The 21,648-nt window shown below is 43.5% G+C and overlaps 1 protein-coding gene across 1 annotated transcript in view; it reads left to right on the top strand.

Annotated features, from left to right (window-relative positions):
* Positions 1–448: 448 nt before the first annotated feature.
* kcnip1a (Kv channel interacting protein 1 a) overlaps positions 449–21,648 on the top strand; it is a 32,840-nt gene continuing 11,640 nt past the window's right edge. The window contains exons 1-2 of the mRNA XM_083785781.1: positions 449–590; positions 20,953–21,077. Of these exons, the coding sequence (XP_083641907.1) occupies positions 533–590; positions 20,953–21,077 (183 nt within the window). The 5' untranslated portion in view covers positions 449–532. The remainder of the gene's footprint in view (positions 591–20,952; positions 21,078–21,648) is intronic.

Raw genomic sequence — 21,648 nt, 5'->3', positions numbered from 1 at the left:
GCAGTGACATATTACATGTATATCACTCAAGCCTAAAGAGGTACAACAGGCAATGCTCACATTGACTCAACGACTCATCATCTACAAATCAATGCACACAAGAGAGTCCTAAGCATGTGTTATTCAGAAAATCAACATTCTGGCCATTTACACTGATTCACTGCTCCTGACTGTGTGTGTGTGTGTGTGAGAGAGAGAGAGGGAGAGAGAGACAGAGAGAGAGAGGGAGAGGGGGAGGGGGAGGGGGAGAGGGAGATCCTAATCGAAGACAAGGGAACAGGGAGGGAAGGAAACTTAGAGCAAGACTGACAGAGGCAGAAAAGGGAGAGTGAGAGAAAGAGAGGAGGAGCAGAGAGAGAGCGAGAGAGAGGGGGGGGGTGGAATTATCCAAAGAGGGTCTCTGGCTGAAAGCAGCCATTCCCCATGCAACAGAGAGAAGGGGACAGAGGAGTGAGAGAGCAAGGAGAGGATGAAGAAGGAGAAGGTACAGGCTTGAGCGCAGACCGTGCTTGTTCCCACGACGACGACAACCATGGGGGCCGTGGTCGGCACGTTGACCATGCAGACCAAGCAGAGGAGACCATCCAGGGGTGAGGGACCGTGTGTGTGTGTGTGTGTGTGTGTGTCTGTGTGTGTGTGTGTGTGGGAACAGTCATAAAAGAGAGAACGAATGCATGCGACCAACAGGTGTCCACACAAAGGAAAGAGAGTGATCATTTTACAACTATATGTCTGTCTGTCTGTCTGTCTGTCTGTCTGTCTGTCTGTCTGTGCGTGCGTGCTAGGGGCATTCAGAACGTGTATACATTGCGGTTAGTGGGAATGAAAACATAAGCGCCCCACCGGAAGAGGAGGGCCTAAGGCAGAACAAACGGGTAACATCCTGCTATCCACATTCTGTTTGGCAATGTTCAAAGGAAGACAGGACGCTGTTAATTTTTTCCGATGGGTTCCCAGATTTGTTGGTGTGTGTGTGTGTGTGTGTGTGTGTGTGTGTGTGTGTGTGTGTGTGTGTGTGTGTGTGTGTGTGTGTGTGTGTGTGTGTGTGTGTGTGTGTGTGTGTGTGTGTGTGTGTGTGTGTGTGTGTGTGTGTGTGTGTGTGTGTGTGTGTGTGTGTGTGTGTGTGTGTGTGTGTGTGTGTGTGTGTGTGTGTGTGTGTGTGTGCTAGCCTGGTTAATAAACCAGACTAATATCGCACGGACCTCGGGCAGACAAATTCTTCTTTTGCCAACGGCTGATTCGGTCTGGTTTATTAACCAGGCTATGTGTGTGCATGCATGCGTGCGTGCATCAACATTGCCCATGTGATTGATTGTATTTGTTTAGCTTATCTTTATGGAAAAGCAAGTCATGATGAAAGCTAGCCAGAGATGGCGTCTGTGTGTGTGTGTTTGTGTGTGCTGGGGGCGTGGGGATTGTGAGTGGCCATGCTGGTAAACACACACGTGTACAAGGTATTTGTCACTCTAATCACACACTGCTGTTCCGTCTTGCTGTTACCTTGGAAGCACAGTAGCCATGGCAACACTAGATGTCAGTTTTGGGTGGGAGGGGTGAGGGGGCTGCAATGGGGGGAGGGGGGGGGGTATATTCCTTCGTAAATCAGGGCCATGCAAATGACAGACGGAGAGATGAGTGTGATGTATGATTATGTAGATAAAGGGGAGGGACAGTGGAAAGTTTGTGAAGACCTGTTGCTCGTCTATTCTGTTGCATATTCTATTCCGCTGCAATGCAACTGCACGCACGATGTGTGAGTGACACACAATGGCTCAACACTAGTTTTTTTCTCTTTCCAGGTTCTTTTTTAGTGTGACCCTGACGTCTAAATTACATTGCCATGTAAATGAGCCTATACAGTCTTTTAGATACAGTTACAGTCAGGCTTAACCACTTACTTAGTCTGGGGTTCCCGGTTCGGTCCCTTTTTCACTCCACACCTAAATGTCTTTGCCAAAAAATAGCCAATCTACAAGCTCACAAGAGGTTGTGTTTTGATTGATTGATTGAAATATTTATTAACAGTTTGCAGAATTTACAGTACATTTTAAGCACAAACTCAATACAAAGACTGTCAACTGTGAGTGGACGACCCAATTAAGCATTACATTTGTTTACAACAGGGTCCACATTGTTCAATTCATCAAAACATTTAAAGACATACAAACATTTAGAGACATACAAATAGACATTTCTATGTAGCTAAATTCATCATATGGGAAGCAAAAAAGGGAAAAGATACAATATACAGTGAGGGAAAATGGGGTGGGGGGGGTGGGGGGATTCAGATTTTACAGAGGCCAGTTTCGAATTGCAGCCATCCGTAGGTGCCATTTGAGAGCGGTTTTGAAGGAGTCAAGGGATTCACATGTCTTAATGACTGTTGGTAGGGCGTTCCACATTTTGGTGGCATAGGAGCGAAAAGAATTTAGTCCCTTGTTTGTGCCGAATCTGGGTTGTACATGGTTTGTTGCACTCCCTCTGGTGTTGTGGGTGTGGACTTCGTTTACATTAAGGAAGTATTTAGACAGGTACATGGGTATCTTGGTGGTGTATCGAATCTTGTGGACCAGACCCATTGCAAGATGCTGTACTCTGTCGACGACCCTAAGCCATCCCAGCCTGTCAAAGTGGGCAGGGGTGAGGTGGGTTCGGGGGGTGAGGCCAAGTAGGAGCCTGACCAGTTTGTTTTGGGAGGTCTGGAGCCTTGTTTTAAGGGCCTTTGAGGTGCTGTGGTACCAAGAGGTGGATGCATAGTCAAAGAAACCTTGTACGAGGGCTCCTGTTAAGGTCTTCAAGGTGTTTTTGCTGACCAGTGAGGAGATCCTGTAAAGGAATCTTGTTCTTTGATTGACTTTTTTGATTACGTTGGTGGCCATCTTATCACCGGAAAGATTGGCCTCCAGGATGGAACCTAGGTAGGTAATTTGATCTTTTCGTGTGATAATATTGTCACCCACTCTAACCAAGAAGCCATCTGCCTTGCTGAGATTACTATTTGATCCGAAGAGGATGGATTCAGTTTTTCCCAGGTGTTGAGACGCGTTGTGAGCTTGTAGATCTGCTCATTTCACCTAATATTTGCCCCAGAAAGAAATGGGACACTAGGGTTCATTTGGTTAATTCATGTAAGATCAGTTCTGTGTTGATTTATTAGTTGTCTCTAGACTCTCCACCAGGCCGAAGGCATGTGGAGAGAGTATGTTTTGCACTCCGTCCGTGTGTGTGCGTGTGTGTCCGTCCTTCCTTCCTTCCTTCCTTCCGTCCGTCCGTCCGTTATCAGCTAATCTCCGCCACCGTTGGCCCGATCCATGCCAAACTTTGCACTCCCTGGATGCCAACGACAAACCTCTGCCCCAAATATTCTTCAACGGCCTGTTATAGCGCCACCATGTGGCCGATTTAGGCAAAACACATTTCTGTAGATTACTCGTACACATTTTATCCATACATCACACAATTCGGTATACACTATCTCCATAGTCATGTGATCAACACGGATCTGCACCATTTCCCATCTTCCATTCTGATTGACTAACAGATTGGTTCCAAAGCTCACATGATTGGTCCGTTTCGAACAAAATGCCATAAATCACAAACACTGTGCAATTTCCATGAAATTATACACACACATTTCCACTAGGCCGAGGACGACATGCCACTCATTTTTTTCCAAATCAGCCTCATGGTGGCGCTATAACAGGCAAATTCCTGTTTTTAGCTATAACTGCATCGATCTGTATACAACTTATGTATGCGCAGTTTGCGCACTCCCTAGAGGCCATGGAAAAACATTGTCCCTGCATCCCTCCACATCTGCCGGTTATAGCGCCACCATGAGGCCGATTTCTGTAAAACACATTGCTTATGTTAGTTGCACAGATTTCATCCAAATCTCATGCAAATCGGTACACATGATCTCTGTAGTCAAGACTAGTCTGTTGGATTTCTCAGATTCTATACTGATTGGCTAACATTGCCTTCCAAAGTTTTCATGCAGGAGTGGCCCGTTTCGCTCAAAATGCTGCACATCCTGCTCATCCAGAATTCTATCCTCATGAATGCTATGAGTGATATGGCTCTGCATTTCCTCAACAAAATGAAGAAAATTGTTGCAAAAAACAAACAAAAGAATTACTCCTAAACATTTTGCCAAACATCTCACACAGTCCTATCCTCCTGGTGGAGCCCTGTGCCCAGAGCCAAACATCTCACACAGTCCTATCCTCCTGGTGGAGACCTGTACCCAGAAGGGCACTTTTTTCTAGTTAATCATCATTTTGGTCACAAGAACCGTTTCTCAGGACCTAACAACGAACCACATAAACCATTCTGACCAATCACCAGCCGCAGTCTGAAAACGGACTCCATCTTAGCCCATATCACTTGCCGTAGTACTTGCCCTGGCCTTGACCTCCTACAGGCGTATACACACTACACAGGCTCAACTTATGTAACTTAAATAGCACTTTATGTAGACATACATGTAGCACTCTATGGTGTATACAGTACACATAGTTTCCTTAGATAGATATTCCACTGTTAGGTTCTTAAGCTTGCGTAGGATTCATGATGATTTTTTATATTTTGATGTATTACCATGTTTTTTGTTCTTGCTTATTGTAAATCGCTCTGGATTAAGAGCATCTGCTAAATGTCTAAATTGTAATGATGTTGCGCACAGTGAAATACTCAGTGTAACCCTATTCAATGCAGCATCACAACAAAGTCACACATTGAATTATATACTAGGGTTTAAGATCTGCTATTTTCACTGAATATTTGTCTTATTTCTTTGTCGACTATTCACCTACTTTTGCTGGATGTCTGTCTGCATAATATAGGGTTCATCTTACAATAAATGCACCGAATCTCTGTGTGTATGCCTGTATTCCATGTAACTTGAGAACCATTCGCCCCACCGACTTCGAATTCGACATGCGGATATAATAGGTATTGCATAGTGCATACTAGGTGGGGAATGTATTCCCAAGTTGCATCGTTCCCAAGTAGGCCGGTGCCCGACGGGCACATGTCTAGTGTAGTTAAATTAACAGTTACAAATTACAGCGTGTCTGCAGCCGGGAATTTACTTTCCGGGGGTTTCGATTCCCTACACACCACAGAAGAGACAAACAACATGGTTTCATTTTGACTGAGCTTTACACCAGGAATGTCAGAATGCTTTTACATATTCAAGGCTTTGCTGCATTAATACTGATCTGAACTGAACTGAGAGTCTGTAGATTTGAAGTGTTTGTAAGGCAAGTCAACAAGCACACGCACCGCCAAAATATTGAACCAGACTGTCTAGTGTCTACAGTTTTCTTTGCAGACTGTCAAATCTGACATTTGTTGAGGTTTAGAACAGTCTGCTGAGCACATCTGGTACTTATTATCTTATTATTATTATTATTATTATAAGCCTTATGACATACTGTATCTGCAACAATGCATGCTAGATAGGTTATAATATAAGGGATCTCGACGGTAACGGTGAGAGTGACAGTGTGATGTGTGAGACTGTAATAAAGTCAGGTTAGATTCCTAAACACACACATCCTCTGAACGGTTTAGGTGTCAGGTTGGGTTGCTTGTTTTATTGCTTACAGGCTGTCTTGTCTGCCTGTTTTATAGTTTATCTACCTTTTTTAGTTTGTCTTGTCTACTACAGTATGTGAGGATTGATGCCAACGTCAAGAGACAGACAGGCAGGGAACAGGTTAGAGGCCAGATTTTGGCACTCGTTTATTTAAACCAAATGATATTCACAGGGATTGAATTGGGAAATAATAACAATAATAACTCAGGCTCCAGGGTCGTCAACTTAAAAGTTCAGCATTCTATAACTCAAAGACTTCTGGGACGTCCTGCACTTGCACTTGCCAGCCTCTTTCCAGCCGACCCGGGGACCCGGATATCAGTAATGAGCCTATGAGGTGAGAAAGATAGTCAGTCGGACGTATTTGGATTACATTATATTTGTGAGGGAGTGTGTGCTCGCTTACCGCTAGACCGCGCACCAACCTGCCACGGAGAGAGCTAGGAGTGAGTGCGGGGAGATGAAGCCTTCTTGAAGTGTTTGGCTGGGAGCACAGGTGTTGCTCAAAACCCTCCAGCAGGTATGATGCAGCCCAGCCTGTTGTGCTCTACTCCGCCTCCCCTGCTCTCTCTCTCTCCAGGGAGGTGGTCAGGTGGCACGCGGTCCCTCAGCGAGAAACCACAAGTACCTGTTTCATTGCTTATAGCTTGTCTTGTCTGCCTGTTGCCTTCATGGCAGGCGTGTCTTTTGTAAATATATGTTTTTTTGTGGCTTTCGCCTTTATTTTATATTTTTCATGGAGGGATATAGACAGTATAGGCTGACAGGAATTGAGGAGAGAGATGGGGGGGTGACATGTAGTAAAGGCCGTCAGGATCGGGAGTCGAGCCTGCGGCCAGACCTGATTACCAGCCACGGTGCCTGGACCGCTGAGCCATGGCCCAGGCCAAGCGTGTCTTTTGTGTCGTGTCGCTCCTAGCTGATGACATGTTCTGGGAGGTCTTTCTCATATGGCTGTAAAACAAATCATTTATTTTCCACCACCATCTCACCCCCGCACTGTTGTCTTAACCTTCTCGCTCTCTCTCTTCATCACTCTTTGTCTCTTTCTCTCATGTTGCTTTCTTCTTGCCCTTCTTTCACTAGCTTCTCTCTCTCTCTCTCTCTCTCTCTCTCTCTCTCTCTCTCTCTCTCTCTCTCTCTCTCTCTCTCTCTCTCTCTATAAATAATATTATATAATATCTCCCCTGCTGTTCACTCCGTTTTAAACTCCCACACTTCCCTTTTCCTCAGAACTATCTCTTTTTTGCTTTCCTCCCTTGGGCGGAACCCCACAGATTTTGGCTCAGTGTGACAATCTGCCCCTTATCTCTCTTAATTTATACCTCCGTTCTTCCTCATCTCCCACACTCTCATTAAGTGGTGTGAAAGTACTTATTAAGTTATCTCACCATGAGACTCTTCCTTTCTTGGAATCCAGCCATGCATGCGTGCGTGCGTGTAGTTACATACATGCGTATGCATGCCTGTATTTGCATGCAATACAAAAGAGGCCTGTATATGCATGTATAATTTGTATATGCGCATGTATAGGCCTAGTGCCTACACATGTACTGTACATGCATCTACTTGCAAATCAATAGGGACTTATGTGAATCATCTTCTATCGTCTCTGTTGGAGTGAATTTCACTCCCATCCAACAATAGGGTAACTAACGATGTTGATGTACGGTGATGCGGTATGTGACTATGTGTGCACATGTGTTACCATACGCACTAACATACATGTGTATTTTGAATACATGCACGTGTGTGCACTGACTGCACTCATAATTGTGTGTGTGTGTGTGTGTGTGTGTGTGTGTGTGTGTGTGTGTGTGTGTGTGTGTGTGTGTGTGTGTGTGTGTGTGACTGTGTGTGTTTGTGTGTGTGTGTGTGTGTGTGTGTGTGTGTGTGTGTGTGTTTTCTCGGCTAGAGAGAGTGTGGAATTGTGGAATTGGCTTGGAAATTGGAAGACAATGCAGCTGGTTCTCAGCTGTATTTTTGGAACTTGAATTCATGCCACGGAGCATGATTATGGATGGGCACAGCTTTTTCATGGTGTAAATGTGATTTACGTCTATTACTTTGAGTCTATTTTTGTGTGTGTGTGTGTGTGTGTGTGTGTGTGTGTGTGTGTGTGTGTGTGACTGTGTGACTGTGTGTGAGCATATGAGCATACGAGCATACGTGTGTGTTTCCTGTACAGTATACCTGGGTATATTTCACCATGCCTTTGCTTGGAGAGAGCGCTCCACCAATAAAGCAGAGAGTGAGAGTGAGGGCTCTCCATCGCCACTGGGAGGACAGATTAAGCTAATTCAGATTATGCAAATGATGTCTCCCTGTCATGGATTACAGGACACAGTATGAGGGGAGGGAGAGAGAGAGAGAGATAGAGATCAAGTCTCAATGTGTCTGTTTACACATTGCTTTATTCGAGGTGGCCTATAATTTTAAATGTACATACATTTCTTAGTTTCGATTGATTTTAGAGAGGGGGATTCAGGTGTTGAAAGGAAAATGGGTCTGACATTAAATCCCACATTGGCAGTTAGAAGTATGGTATGAGCTGCACTCCAGTCCCATCTTGTTTTGGACTGGTGGACAGATCTGTCAGTATGGCCGGAGGAAGTCTATTTTAGAGCGGTGCGCACCGCTCCAATGACTGGTCGTGTGTCCCTTACAGTATATGTATGTCTGTTTGGAGTATGAACAGCTGCAATACCACTGGGTAACCTACCTTCAAGTGGCGATGTTGAGCTCACACTGTGCACTAGAACTATTACAATACAGAAGATTGTAAAATCCTAGAGTTAATTAACACAATCATTCCCGGGATTCCTTCAAAATATGAGCTCTGGGGTGCCGGGGGAGACATGGCCGCTTGGGGGGGGGGTCAATCGAATGGATTACAGGAATGTGTCCTGTAATCCATGCTATTTTACCTTGCTCTCGTTTCCATCTATATGCTAAATAGTCCAAAGTGTTCACATTTTGAACGAGAGGCGGATGAGAAGTCTAAGCGCTTAGTATATCCATCAGATCAAAACCACGGAGAGCGCCCTAGATTAGCAGAGACGAGGCATTCTTTCTGCCGCGCTAACAGGGAAGTGAACGGTGGCCTTAGAGTCCCACTCAAAAATAAAAAAAGGAAAAATTCAGAATATTATTCTCTCACCTGATATCATTGATATCATTGATTCCCTAGGACGCGTGGACACGTCGGATGGACGGAACCTGTTAACAGTGTAGATTGGGGTCCCAGAGGTAAAAATGTATACATTTTAAATCTTATCAAATGGGGTTCTGCAGCCTAATGCATATTAAGCTGGGGGTCCTTGAATTATAAAAGAATCACTGATGTACATCCCTCTAGTCTGCTGAGCTACTCTACAAAGGCCTGTTTTACTATTCTAGAGCGGTGCTCATTGGACACTGGCCTATATGGAACGATGAAAGTTGGAAATGAAAGCCCCACCCAGTTATGTCTGTGTCCCTTTTATGCCCATTATTGTCTCCACCAGGCCGAAGGCATGTGGGGAGAGTATGTTTTGCACTCCGTCCGTCCGTTTGTGTGTCCGTCCGTGTGTCAGTGAACAGCTAATCTCGGCCACCGTTAACCCGGTCGATGCCATATTTTGCACACACACTCCCTGGATGCCAACCATGAACCTCTGCCCCAAACTTTCCAGAACGGCCTGTTATAGCGCCACCAGGAGGCCGCTTTGTGCAAAACAAGTTTTTCGATGCCATATTTTGCACACACACTCCCTGGATGCCAACCATGAACCTCTGCCCCAAACTTTCCAGAACGGCCTGTTATAGCGCCACCAGGAGGCCGCTTTGTGCAAAACAAGTTTTTGCACAGTACACCTACAGATTTTGTCCAAACATCACGCAAATTGGTACACAGTCTCTCTAGAGCCATTCAACGAAACGGGTCTTTCAGATTTATCAGACTCCATCCTGATTGGTTAAGATTGGCTTCCAAAGTTCACAGGAGTGCTCAGTTTCAAACAAAATGCTGCAAATCATGAACACATTGCGTGATTTCCGTGAAATTGTGCACCCACATTCCCACTAGGCCGAGGACGAAATGCCACATGAACAATTTCAACTCAGCCTCAAGGTGGCGCTATAACTGGCCGAAAAGTGTTTTTACCTCTAACTGCACGGATCTGTGGATAACCTGGTGGAGACCTGTGCCCGGAAGGGCACTTTTTCTAGTATGGAGTTCTTTATCACGCATGTCCAAATGTGGAGTCTATGCAGATATCAGAACATCATTGTGATGTCAGAACAGGCCAGCTCCGCTTCCTACGGAGATCTAGGGCTGATCAGGTGTGATCAATTGGCTAATTTGGGCCCTGTCCAGAGACTCTAGAGCAGTGCCTGTTGGGCACTGGCCTACGTGGAACGATGCAAGTTGGAAATGCGTTGTCCACTCAGTTATTACGTCTGTGTCCCTTTTATGCCCATATAGGGAGTTCTTTGTCAGGCATGACCAAATATGGAGTCTATGCAGATGTCAGAATGATGTCAGAACAGGCCAGCTCCATATATGGAGATATAGGGGTGATCAGGTCCAAAGCCCGGGCAGAGGCTTTGTGCTGGTTCTGGACAACTGGCTATACGACGGACTCGACACCAGGCACTGCGCTCCCTGTGGGTGTGTGGAACGCGTGAAGTCGGTGGGCCGAACGGTTCTCGAGTGTGGATTACAGACGTACACACGTACGTACAGAGACATTTGTGCATTTATAGATAGATAGATGAATCCTGCTGTTTTACCCCACAGCGACAGACAGTAATACACTGCATACTATTTTGCAGCTAACAGCTAACACTACTATTTGACGTTTTGTTCCTACAGTACATCAAAGCATTACAGGGCTGCAACTTATAGAATTTGTCTGCATAATTCATCCCTAGTGCAGAAACCTGTTTTGCTAAATGGCAGCTGTTTGACAAAATCTGGCTGAACTAGGACAAAAATGGAAAATTAGAACATGGCAGAAAAATAAAGGACAATAAAATACACATACCTGTATTAATTAGGATTTTCTTAATTTACCTGACCATGGTATATCTGACCAACATATCTAGCTACTTCTCTGTGTGAATATTCATCATTGACATTAACGCTATCAAAGGTTAGTCTAAATTAGTCAAATGTTGCACCTTAAAAAACCCCATAATATTGTCATTATGTTATTCTTCAACACAACAGAATTATTATTTTTTCAACTTACATTTTATTCATTTTTCATGAACAGAAATAGACAAGGACATACAGAAAGCAAAAAGACAAACAATTGAACATTACAGTATGTGTTGCCAACTCAGGAAATAAAAATAGTAGACAAATGCTATAATTGCAGGAGATCACACACAGACAGGATAATAATAAAATGGAAACGATATGTGAGCGCACGCACACACACACACACACACACACACACACACACACACACACACACACACACACACACACACTCACATACTCTCACACACACACAAACACACACACACACACACACACACACACACACACACACACAGTAATATTGGACAATAAAGTACCGTATATAAAGAGAATAAATAACAGTTACCATCCCATCTATGTATCATAAACATGGGTATTTGTGTCAAGGATTCAAGCATCATATCTATTATTTACATTTGGAAAAAAGGGGAAAAAAGCCAAACATTCTGGTTCCTAGCCCACCTGTTGTTCAGTAGTGTAATCAAACCATTTTTCCCATTTGTTTTCAAAAGACTCTCTCTTCAATCTCAAATTAGCGGTCATTCTCAAAATGTCTGAGACTACCTGGAATCATTCATCTATGGAAGGAGGATCTACCTGTAGCCATTTTCGAGGAATGGCTTTCTTCCCTGCAGCCAGGAAGATTTTCATCAGATATCTGTCACTTCCCATAATTTCATCTGGTAAATCTCCTAGATATAGCATTAAACAAGAATCTAATATTTGAAAGCCCAGAATCTCCTGCTATTTCTCTGTGACATTTTTCCAAAAGGTGAGAATTTCAGAGCAACCCTTTTCCAATGATTGGCTTTTGACAATGTGCTAATATCCCATTTCTCAGAACCCTTTAACATTCTGTTACACAGACTGAGCAGTGAGGGAGGGCTGACTGAGCAAGGCCATACGTCACCCCTCTTAATGTGCAGAATGTGCAGAAATTTAAATGGAATACATTCTGAATACTTGAACAAACACAGGGGAGGCTCCGTTCATCTTATCACGCAGTGCACCAGTGATGCTTCGATGGGAAGCTCCTCGTTTTAGCATCTGGCAAATTCAATTTGGTGCTCCACCATAATGTAATTTTCCCCGTCACTCGAAAATTTGGTTGCAGAGCTGTAAGAAACACAAACTTTCAATTCACATTCACAACTCACGGCAAACTCACAATACCACAGAGCCCCCTGGAGTTTACAATTCAGCGGCAACACTAGTCAGGCTGTAGCTTGGTTGTGCATGCACCTCCATATTTGGATACATAATACTTTAGTCATGTCCACTTACGATGGGCTATTGTGTGTGTGTGTGTGTGTGTGTGTGTGTGTGTGTGTGTGTGTGTGTGTGTGTGTGTGTGTGTGTGTGTGTGTGTGTGTGTGTGTGTGTGTGTGTGTGTGTGTGTGTGTGTGTGTGTGTGTGTGTGTGTGTGGCAGAAAAGGTATGCCTTGGAGTGGCTAGCACCACTCAAAAAATATAATAATTACACACAAAACCTTGACGAATGCTCACACTAAACAAGAGTCTAACAAATGTTTAGTGTCTGCTGCCCTCTGCTGGTCTATAATCTGTAGCAGCATGATGCTAAAATGATGTTACAGCTCCCTTGCATGGAGCTGCCCAGCTGCTTATACCTCTCTGGCTGTATTCAGCAAAATCGTGGTTGCTTTAATTTAGGTAAATGTCACCGGAATAATTTAGGAAATATTTAGAAAAGTCACTTTGTGGTAAATTAAGCTTTTGTCTCGTTATTGGGTGCACAGTGAAAATAAGGTACCGGTACTTCTTAATGGGCCCAATTTATCAAATCCAGATGACACGCGCATGTGCACACGCACACGCACACAGACACTTACACAAATGTTGAAAGGGGAGTTTGGCATTGCCTCAGTTTACTCGGGTCACGTACTAAAGTTACACTTCTGGCCCCAAAGAGTGAAGGACGGTGTGGCTACAACGCAGATGGGGAACAGGGGAGGAGGTCAGGGGACGAGAGAGGCCCCAGGGGGGTGGAGAGTGAAAAGGATAAAAGGATAAAAACAGACAGAGAGACAGAGAGAGAGGCATTGAGTCTAGTCATGATGAGATACAGTAGGAGACGCAGGGAGGAGATAGAAGTAGTGTGCAATACAAAAAACCAGAGATCAAGTCGTAGCGCATCAAGAGGTTGAAGATGGATCGATGGATGGAGTATTATAGTGAGTTTACTTTAGTTCACATTCCTTTTTAAAATATTTGATTTTTCATACATGCGTGTATACATGTTAAAGTAGAAAAGCACAAACAAAGGCAAGTAAAAACTACAACCTAGAAGAGGAGAACACATGGATGTCCATGAAGGTTAGGGCCTGTGGAAGGACATAACGGTGAGGGATGGATGGAGAAAGAGCAGGCGATAACAGCCTTCACACCATAGCCATCATTCTTCTATGCTGTGCAGCTGTTAAAATGCTACACCTGCTGGGAGTCATCCGTGTAGAGGGTGAGTTGGTAACTAAAACTAATAGTAGTAGACAGTAGTAGCTACTAGTGAGCCCTGTAATCCATCTATTATGACCAGTAATAGTTGGTTCAAGGTTTAAGGTTAACTTTTGTTTTGTTGTAATCTTTAAAAGGTGTACTATACCCGAGGTTGAACAAAATGTTATGGTCTGTGTCAGTCCTGTATTTATTGTGTACTTTGCCGTGTTGCGTCTATTCTTTTGTATTGTGGGACATCACTGCTAATTCCATTTCTGAACATCATACCTGGCAATAAGGTGCAGTATGTGTGTGTTAAAATACACTTTCTTGGGACGTCTGGTTGGTGCAGGGGTAAAGTACTTGCCTACCACAGTGGACACCGTGGACCAGTGCGTCTGGCTTCGCAGAACACAATGGGCTCTATGCACACACGCCATTTTGGAAAGAACTTGGGCCGCTTCCCTACTTCTTTCACAGGTGTTACCGATGATAATAATGAAGGCTCTGTTCCATTCTGGCCAAACAGAGTCGCTACACCAGTGGGTCTCAGAGTGTCCTTGAGTGCGTTCCAAATGGCTCCTTACGGATGTGTAACTCAGAGAGTGTACGAATGGAACCAAATGGACTCGTAATTCTATTCGTACACTCTGAGTTATCGGGGTCCTTGAAATTAAAACATTTGAAAACCACTGTACACTAAATGGAACAGAGCCTTAATTAGTAACACCTGTGAAGGAAATACGGAAGGGGCCCGGAAGTAGGAAGAATTATTCTGTGTGCATAAAGCCCATTGGCACTGTTCATTGGGTGAGGGCAGTATAGTCCTTGACACTAGTGACTCCAGAGAGCTGGGGGAGAGATGGTGCTGCCCAGGTGAAAGTCCTTACTGTCCTGTGAAAAGAAGTGCATGGCGTGTATCGCTAGGTCCTCAACTAGAAATGCTGAAGGTCCACTAATAATTGTTGAAAAAGAACCGGTCCCATGAGTGCGATGCGGGTCACGCAGCGGCCAGCCGAGAGCGTGCCTGTTTAGTACAGTCAAACCATGGCAAGCTTATACAAATCGGATCCCTTCCCAACCAACCAATACTGGGGTGCAGAGTATGGAAATAAAATGTTTTACAAATATTCCCCTCCAAGAATTCACAGCAAATGTGAATATGTTGAGGCACAAAGAACACTTTTATTTTGTCAAGATTTGCCTGCTTAATAATAAGAGAAATAGCCCCTTTAAGAGAAATAGCACATTGGTTACCAAGACTAACTTTGTTAGTTTTTTTCTTAATTTAACAAAAATCAGACCCATCTGAAGTGAGTGGTACTGTACTGTACTGTACTGTACTGTACTGTACTGTACTGTACTGTACTGTACTGTACTGTACTGTACTGTACTGTACTGTACTGTACTGTACTGTACTGTACTGTGTCTGTGTGTTAGGCTGTGCAACAGTGACACTTGGTGGTGAACAAACGCTATTTTCGTGCTCGGACACAGGGAGACACACACACACACACACACACACACACACACACACACACACACACAGCTGTCTATAGGAGTGGTTGCACCACTCAAAAACTAAATTAATACTCAATAAACTCCCCCTTTGCCTCATGCCCTCATCATAATACCTCACAAACACCACCAACTGACCATTATCTCTGGTATCATCATAATACCTCACAAACACCACCAACTGACCATTATCAGTGGTGTCAGTGGACTTGTCCACTGCTGGGGAAATGCATTCTGCATTTTATATTCCCACAAAGCTGTTTGGACAAATCACCATCCAGTAATTCAGTACTTCTGGTTGCTGTGGAATCTGAGAGTGGGATTGGCTTTATTTTATCTGTCATTTCCTCCTTTTCTAAACATGTTGTTCGTCACTTCATTATGAACAACATTATTTTATTAAAAATAATAATAATTATATATATATATATATATATATATATATATATATATAATTTTTTGCCCAGGGTCCACTGAGAGGTGGTCCACGGTCTGGTCGTGGTGGACCGCGGTCCGCCTATTGAGGACCCTTGCGCTAGTGTCTCTACAGTACACCCACTCCAAACCAACAGCAGGGCTTAGCAGCAGAAGGGACCATTTATTGTGTGCATTGTTGAAGGGGAATTAGCAGAACGACTAAAATGGCAGACATACAGGAATGTATTCATATGTTAAGACTTATTCTACAACTGTTGTTATCACTGGTAGTACAATCTGAGAACCCATTGTCAAAACATTAATGAAAACTCAGTTTTCAACTCATGAATGGCTGGAATATATTTATTGAATATAAAATGAGCAATATATTTCTTATGGTTTGGCGATGAATTGGATCTGCAGGTACTCTGATCAAGCGCATCAGTCCCAACCATAAGGACTCTGGATCCCCCGTACCTAAACAGCAGATCCATAGCTATAGCTGCGGTGGAGGAGAGTGAGGAGCAAAAGTTTAAGCAGACAACAAGCAAGCAGGATGATCAATGCAAACGTCCAGTTTAAATAGCCGGTGTGGAGATGGAATGAGCGTGTAATGGGTTGAGTGAATCATGTGAATGAGAACGTGATGCTGCGGCGGCCCAATGAATGGCCGCTGGCAACTGCACTGAATTTCCTAACTGAACTTGCTTTGCACATGTCTGTGACAGGCATGTCGCTCATTAGTTATGATTGTTTTACTCAGCCCTTCCTGTTAAATTTTAATTGTGATCTATCGTATCTATCTTTCTGTTTTTGTTCTTGAAGAGTGTGTGCGTGCTTGTGCGTGAGAGAGAGAGAGAGAATGTTTGTATGTACAGATAGCCCCATATGTGCCCTCTCCCTACGCTCATTCCGTAGCTCCGAGATGAGGTCACACACTGGGCCCCTCCCACCGCGTTTCAGAAAAGGCGCAAGTTTCCACAATACACGTTTCTTACCCTTTTCGCCACAATTAATCAAAAACGTAAAGGGGCAGAAAGGGTTTACACTAATTCAACCTAAATTAGTCGTGCGTGTGCATGTCGAGTGAACTGAGTCAGTTGGAAATTTTCGACCAGGGGAGGCGCCGGGGAGGCGCTAAAGCTTTTCAACTTCCTTGAAAAACATGGAAGCGACTGACAAAAGATGGGACGTAAAGGCTCGGTTCAAATGGCTAGTTGGATTTTCTTGGGCGTTGTTAAGGTTGAATTAGTGTAAACCCTTTCTGCCCCTTCACGTTTTGGATTCATTGTGGCGAAAAGGGTAAGAAACGTGTATTGTGGAAACTTGCGCCGTTTCTGAAACACGGTGGGAGGGGCCCAGTGTGTGACCTCATCTCGGAGCTACAGAATGAGCGTAGGGAGAGGGCACATATGGGGCTATATGTACAGTATGCCTTTGTTGTCTGTAAACCTGAAAATGTATAAATAAAATTGTAAAGAAAAAAGAAAAATGCCAGAGACAATGAAAGAACATTGCTGAGCACTCCCAGTGCATTTGGTGTTAAGTATCTATTATAACAAGTGTAAACATGTCACGTGCGAAAAAGATGTGAGCACAAGCCAATGAAAAGATGTGCCCATAAGATGTGGCCACAAGCCAATGAAAACTCAACCAAAGCCAACATGTGCGCACCCGTCACTAGCTCTCAGCCCCTCCCCCTCTGCCTCCTGGGATCATCTCATCTCCCTCTCCAAGTCCGCACTCCGCAGGAGAAGAAAAAACACGGAAGGAGAGGAATTGTCGCCTCACGATTTTGCTTATTCCTTCTAAATCTCTGTATATAAAATATAGCTCCAACAGCAAATCTCTTAGTTAGATCAACATTGTTCTTCGACAATAGTTGTTTTTTGCCTAAGTAAAACGATTAGACTGTTCGCAACTTCGCATTGGCTATTTCGCTACTTTTGATTATACACACACACACACACACGCACGCCTGTAAGCCACCCCCCCCCCCCCACACACACACACACAACACTACCCCGTCCCCGTGTCCCACACACACACACAAAAAAACAGCGGAGCGCCGAGAAAACGTGCCAGCAGACTCGCTGATTTAATCTTAGAGTAAGGATTTAATGGGTAACAGACTCAGTGACTGTACTCGCGGACAGTGGACTCCCACGCATACTACCGCGGACCCCCTCCGCCCCGCGCCGAAGATCACACACGGCAAGAGTTCACCAACATGCGATCCAGACCCGAAACATATAGGCAGCGCCTACATCATTTGTTTTTTTTATTCCAATTAATTTTGACGTGCAGTGTCTCTCGGAGTCTCTCTCTCTCTCTCTCTCTCTCTCTCTCTCGGCACGCAACACACACAGGAATTGGGCTAATATAGGCTACCAATACAGGACGTTATAATCTTGAGTTTCATTAAATAACTGTCTTTCTCCGCACGCGCACGCGCGCACACAACATTATTCAAGTGAAATGCATAACGCCAATATTGGGCTAATATGTGGGTATAGCCTACAGGGATTTACCGACGGAATGAATATATATATATATAATCATCTATACCAGGGGTGCCCACACTTTTTTTTACTTGAGAGCTACTTTCAAAACGACCAGCTCAACATATCCACCAAATAAAACTATCATCCCATTGCTGAAAATAGTTACAAAATGTAATTGAGGGGCCTTTCATAGGCTACATATAAGACAAACGCACATGGAATGGGAAATAGAGGGGGAAAAATGGAAATGGTAGGGTTTTATTTTTGTTGGTATTTCACTTTGCTACTGATGATTGTAAGCAACAACAAGTATTGCATTGTGTGTTTGAGCTGACAGGCCCTTTTTGATGTCAATCAAGTCATCTCAGGTCATCTAAAGCGGCAGATGCAAAAATCGTTTTTAATATTAAAATTATATATATTTTTAGGGGCATGTCATGTGGTCTACCTGCAAAGCCTTTGTAGATCGTGATCTACCATTCAGACCAGGGGTTTTGTCGGCGAGCGCCAAAAATGCTCCCCGACAGCATAATCGGAGCAAATACCGGGCAGTGTGTACGAGCCATAACGTGTTGACTACACTACACTACACTAATAAGGACACATAATAATAACTAATAACCCATCCGTTACTACATGTGGAGTCAACTCCCGCAATTACCTTCTTCCCATAGTGCGCTGCAACGTAACTAGGATGAGCGGCCCGTCAGGGCCGTGAAATTCTAGTAATTAATACTTATAATATTATGCATATTACAATCAAGCAATTAAGATTGACCAGGCTATAGAATCTTTATTGGGCCATATTTCACTGATAATGTGCTAAATGTTGCTAAGTGAAGTGTCCCAGGCTCTTACGTTTATACAGTATAGTGAGTGTGATGGTGACTATATCTGCAGAGAGCTCTGTTTACTTTTCGGCTCTTTGAAAATAGCCGATCTACAAGCTCACAATGAGTCGCGTTGCGACGCACTGTGAGCTTGTAGATCTGCTATTTTATAAAGATTTTCTTTTTATCCATTTACCTGTGAAACGGGACATTCTGCATGATGAGAACTTTTTACTTTTGGTACTTTAAGTACATTTTGATGCCATTACTGTAAGTAAATCTTGAGTTTCGCACTATTGCTCGTAACGGAGTATTTCTACATTGCAGTATTAAATTGATACTACCGGTATCCATTTTCCACCACGGCGTGATACAGTGTTAGCAAAGTGGGTGTTGCTGTATGACACATAACCCGTGGGGTGACTTTATGTGCTCATGTATGCATGTGAGGATGGCTGCATGCATGACAATGTCACTTGCAGACGTTCATGTATGAAGGTTTTCTTTTGCGGACTCACCTGTTTCTGCACACATGCGTGTGTTCGTGCGTACATCTGTGTGTGTGAAGTGGTTTTGTTGTGTATGTGTGTGTATATGAGTGTTTATACATACCTCAGGGCTGCTGGGATCTCATCTGGGTGTGAATTACTTCACCTTGGGCCAGAGGAAGACCTCTCCACCTCCCACTAATGTGACACTGACAAAGACTGAACTACTGCCTGGCTGATGAAATGAATGGCCTGCAGCGTGCGTCTGTCGGGTCCTGATTATTAGTTTCACGCTGAGACTTTGATTACACTTTGATTATGTACAGTACACGCTTTGTTTATATAATTGTATTTCTTAATCTGTGCTTTTTATGTTTGATTGACTAGCCCACTTTTATGTTGTTGTAAAAACTGCAATGCACTTTTTTCTGGACTGCCTAACAAAACAACTGACAGATTACAACTTGTCCAAAATGCAGCAGCCAGAGTTTTAACTAGAACTAAGATGAGAGAACATATTACTCCAGTTTTGGCATCACTGCACTGGCTTCCGGTTGTTTTTAGGATTGATTTTAAAATTATTTTACTTGTCTATAAAGCTCTCAATGGTCTCGCACCTTCCTACCTACATGACTGCCTGCCTAAATATGTCCCAAACCGCCCCCTAAGGTCTTCCACTGCTGGCCTGCTCGCTTTGCCTAAAAAAAAGGCAACCAAAAAATACGGGGAAGCAGCTTTTTGCTTCTACGGGCCGTCGGCATGGAACAAGCTCCCACTGTACCTTCGTCAGGCAGCCTCTGTAGACATTTTTAAAGCTCAGCTCAAGACCCACTTCTACAACATTGCTTTTAATTGATCTTTTTTTTTTTTTTGTTATTCATGTCCTCACTGTATTGCATTACTGCTTGTTTTTTTAATGTCGTTGCCTTGCTTTTCTTTTATTCTCCATTGTTCTGTAATGCACTTTGAGCTGCATTTCATGTCATGAAAGGTGCTATACAAATAAAGTTTTATTATTATTATTATTATTATTAATTAAAGCACTTTGTAACTTTGTTTTAAAAAGTGCTTCATAAATAGTATTGTTGTTAATGAACTCTAAGGTATATTAATGGCATACAGTAGTTCAATGTTGTTCAATCAAAATGAGTGGTATTTCCCTTTATTCAATTAACAAACCTTAACTGCAAATACATAATGAATGTAGGAAAGAAATGTCTGAACTCTATGGTGAGGATATGGAGAGAAATGTGTGTACTTTTCTTTTGTTCCTATAAAGCCCCATTCCCACTGGCGTGTGTGTCACCAGTCCTGTCTTCTCTCACCTCCCCTATGGCGGGGAGAATAGACTAATGTGTTGCTAATGTTGGGGTCAGTCAGGGGGAGGAACATGCCGGTATTGGACTGACCTCTACTGTACCTCTTAGTCTCCACAGCCATCTATCTCTCTCAGCCTCACTTCTCTTCTATATTGTACCTCTCATTTGCTGAAGGTTTTCCTCCCAGCAAATGGAAGGAAGGAGTAGAGAGAGAGCAAGTGTGAGAGATACAGGACATGGTAGAACAGAGAGGAAGCACAAGAGACCGACAGAACAGCCATGGGCTGGAATAATGCAGTACAAATTCAAAGTAGTGTTAATTTTAGATAGATTATACAGACTGACTGACTGATAAGAATAGAAATAAAATATGACTGTTGAACTGTTGTAACTAATAAGTGTGTGTGTGTGTGTGTGTGTGTGTGTGTGTGTGTGTGTGTGTGTGTGTGTGTGTGTGTGTGTGTGTGTGTGTGTGTGTGTGTGTGTGTGTGTGTGTGTGTGTGTGTGTCTGTGTGTGTCTGTGTGTGTGTGTGTGTGTGTGTGTGTGTGTGTGCGTGTGCGTCTCCCCACAGACAAGATAGATGATGACTTTGAGATGACCATGGTGTGTCATCGGCCAGAGGGCCTTGACCAGCTAGAGGCTCAAACTAACTTCAACAAGAGGGAGCTGCAAGTGCTGTACCGGGGTTTCAAGAATGTGAGTAATCTCTGTTCAATAATTCATGACATTTCTAACTCTTTTTGTCCCATCCCCCAAATTCTAGCATATTCTTTTGTTCTACTTTTTGGGGGGGCTTTAGCTAAGCCTGAGACTCTACACCTTTGTCAGTAAATGAGGGACCAAGTCACGCTTTTAACCAAGTAACAGACATTAGTTAAAAGCCTCCAGGTTACAAGCAACCATGTAAGATAGAACCATATAACATTTGTTTATTTCCTTTGTACAGCGGCCACTAAAATGCCATAAAACACAATGTTTACTAAATCCTAAAATGCGATATCAAAACTAACTATATTAACAAAAGAACAAAATAACAACGCCTGAGAGCTGTCAGTTAATGACGCTGACGTCACACCAAAGTCCAGCGGAGACGGAACTCACTGCACACATCCAGGATCATACATTTAATCGACAGCGTTAAGTATTTATATATATATATTTTTTAATATATTTTTTATCCCACGATTTTGTAACCCATTTTTCACCCCTGTGTCAATCATATAATGTGATCCTGGGCTCTACACACCCTCCACCAACCTAGTCCCCC

This window comes from Protomyctophum parallelum (genome assembly GCF_964188405.1).
Source record: "Protomyctophum parallelum genome assembly, chromosome: 16".
Lineage (NCBI taxonomy): Eukaryota > Metazoa > Chordata > Actinopteri > Myctophiformes > Myctophidae > Protomyctophum > Protomyctophum parallelum.
Note: the sequence above shows the minus strand (reverse complement) of the source record. Positions and strands in the feature narration are given on the sequence as shown.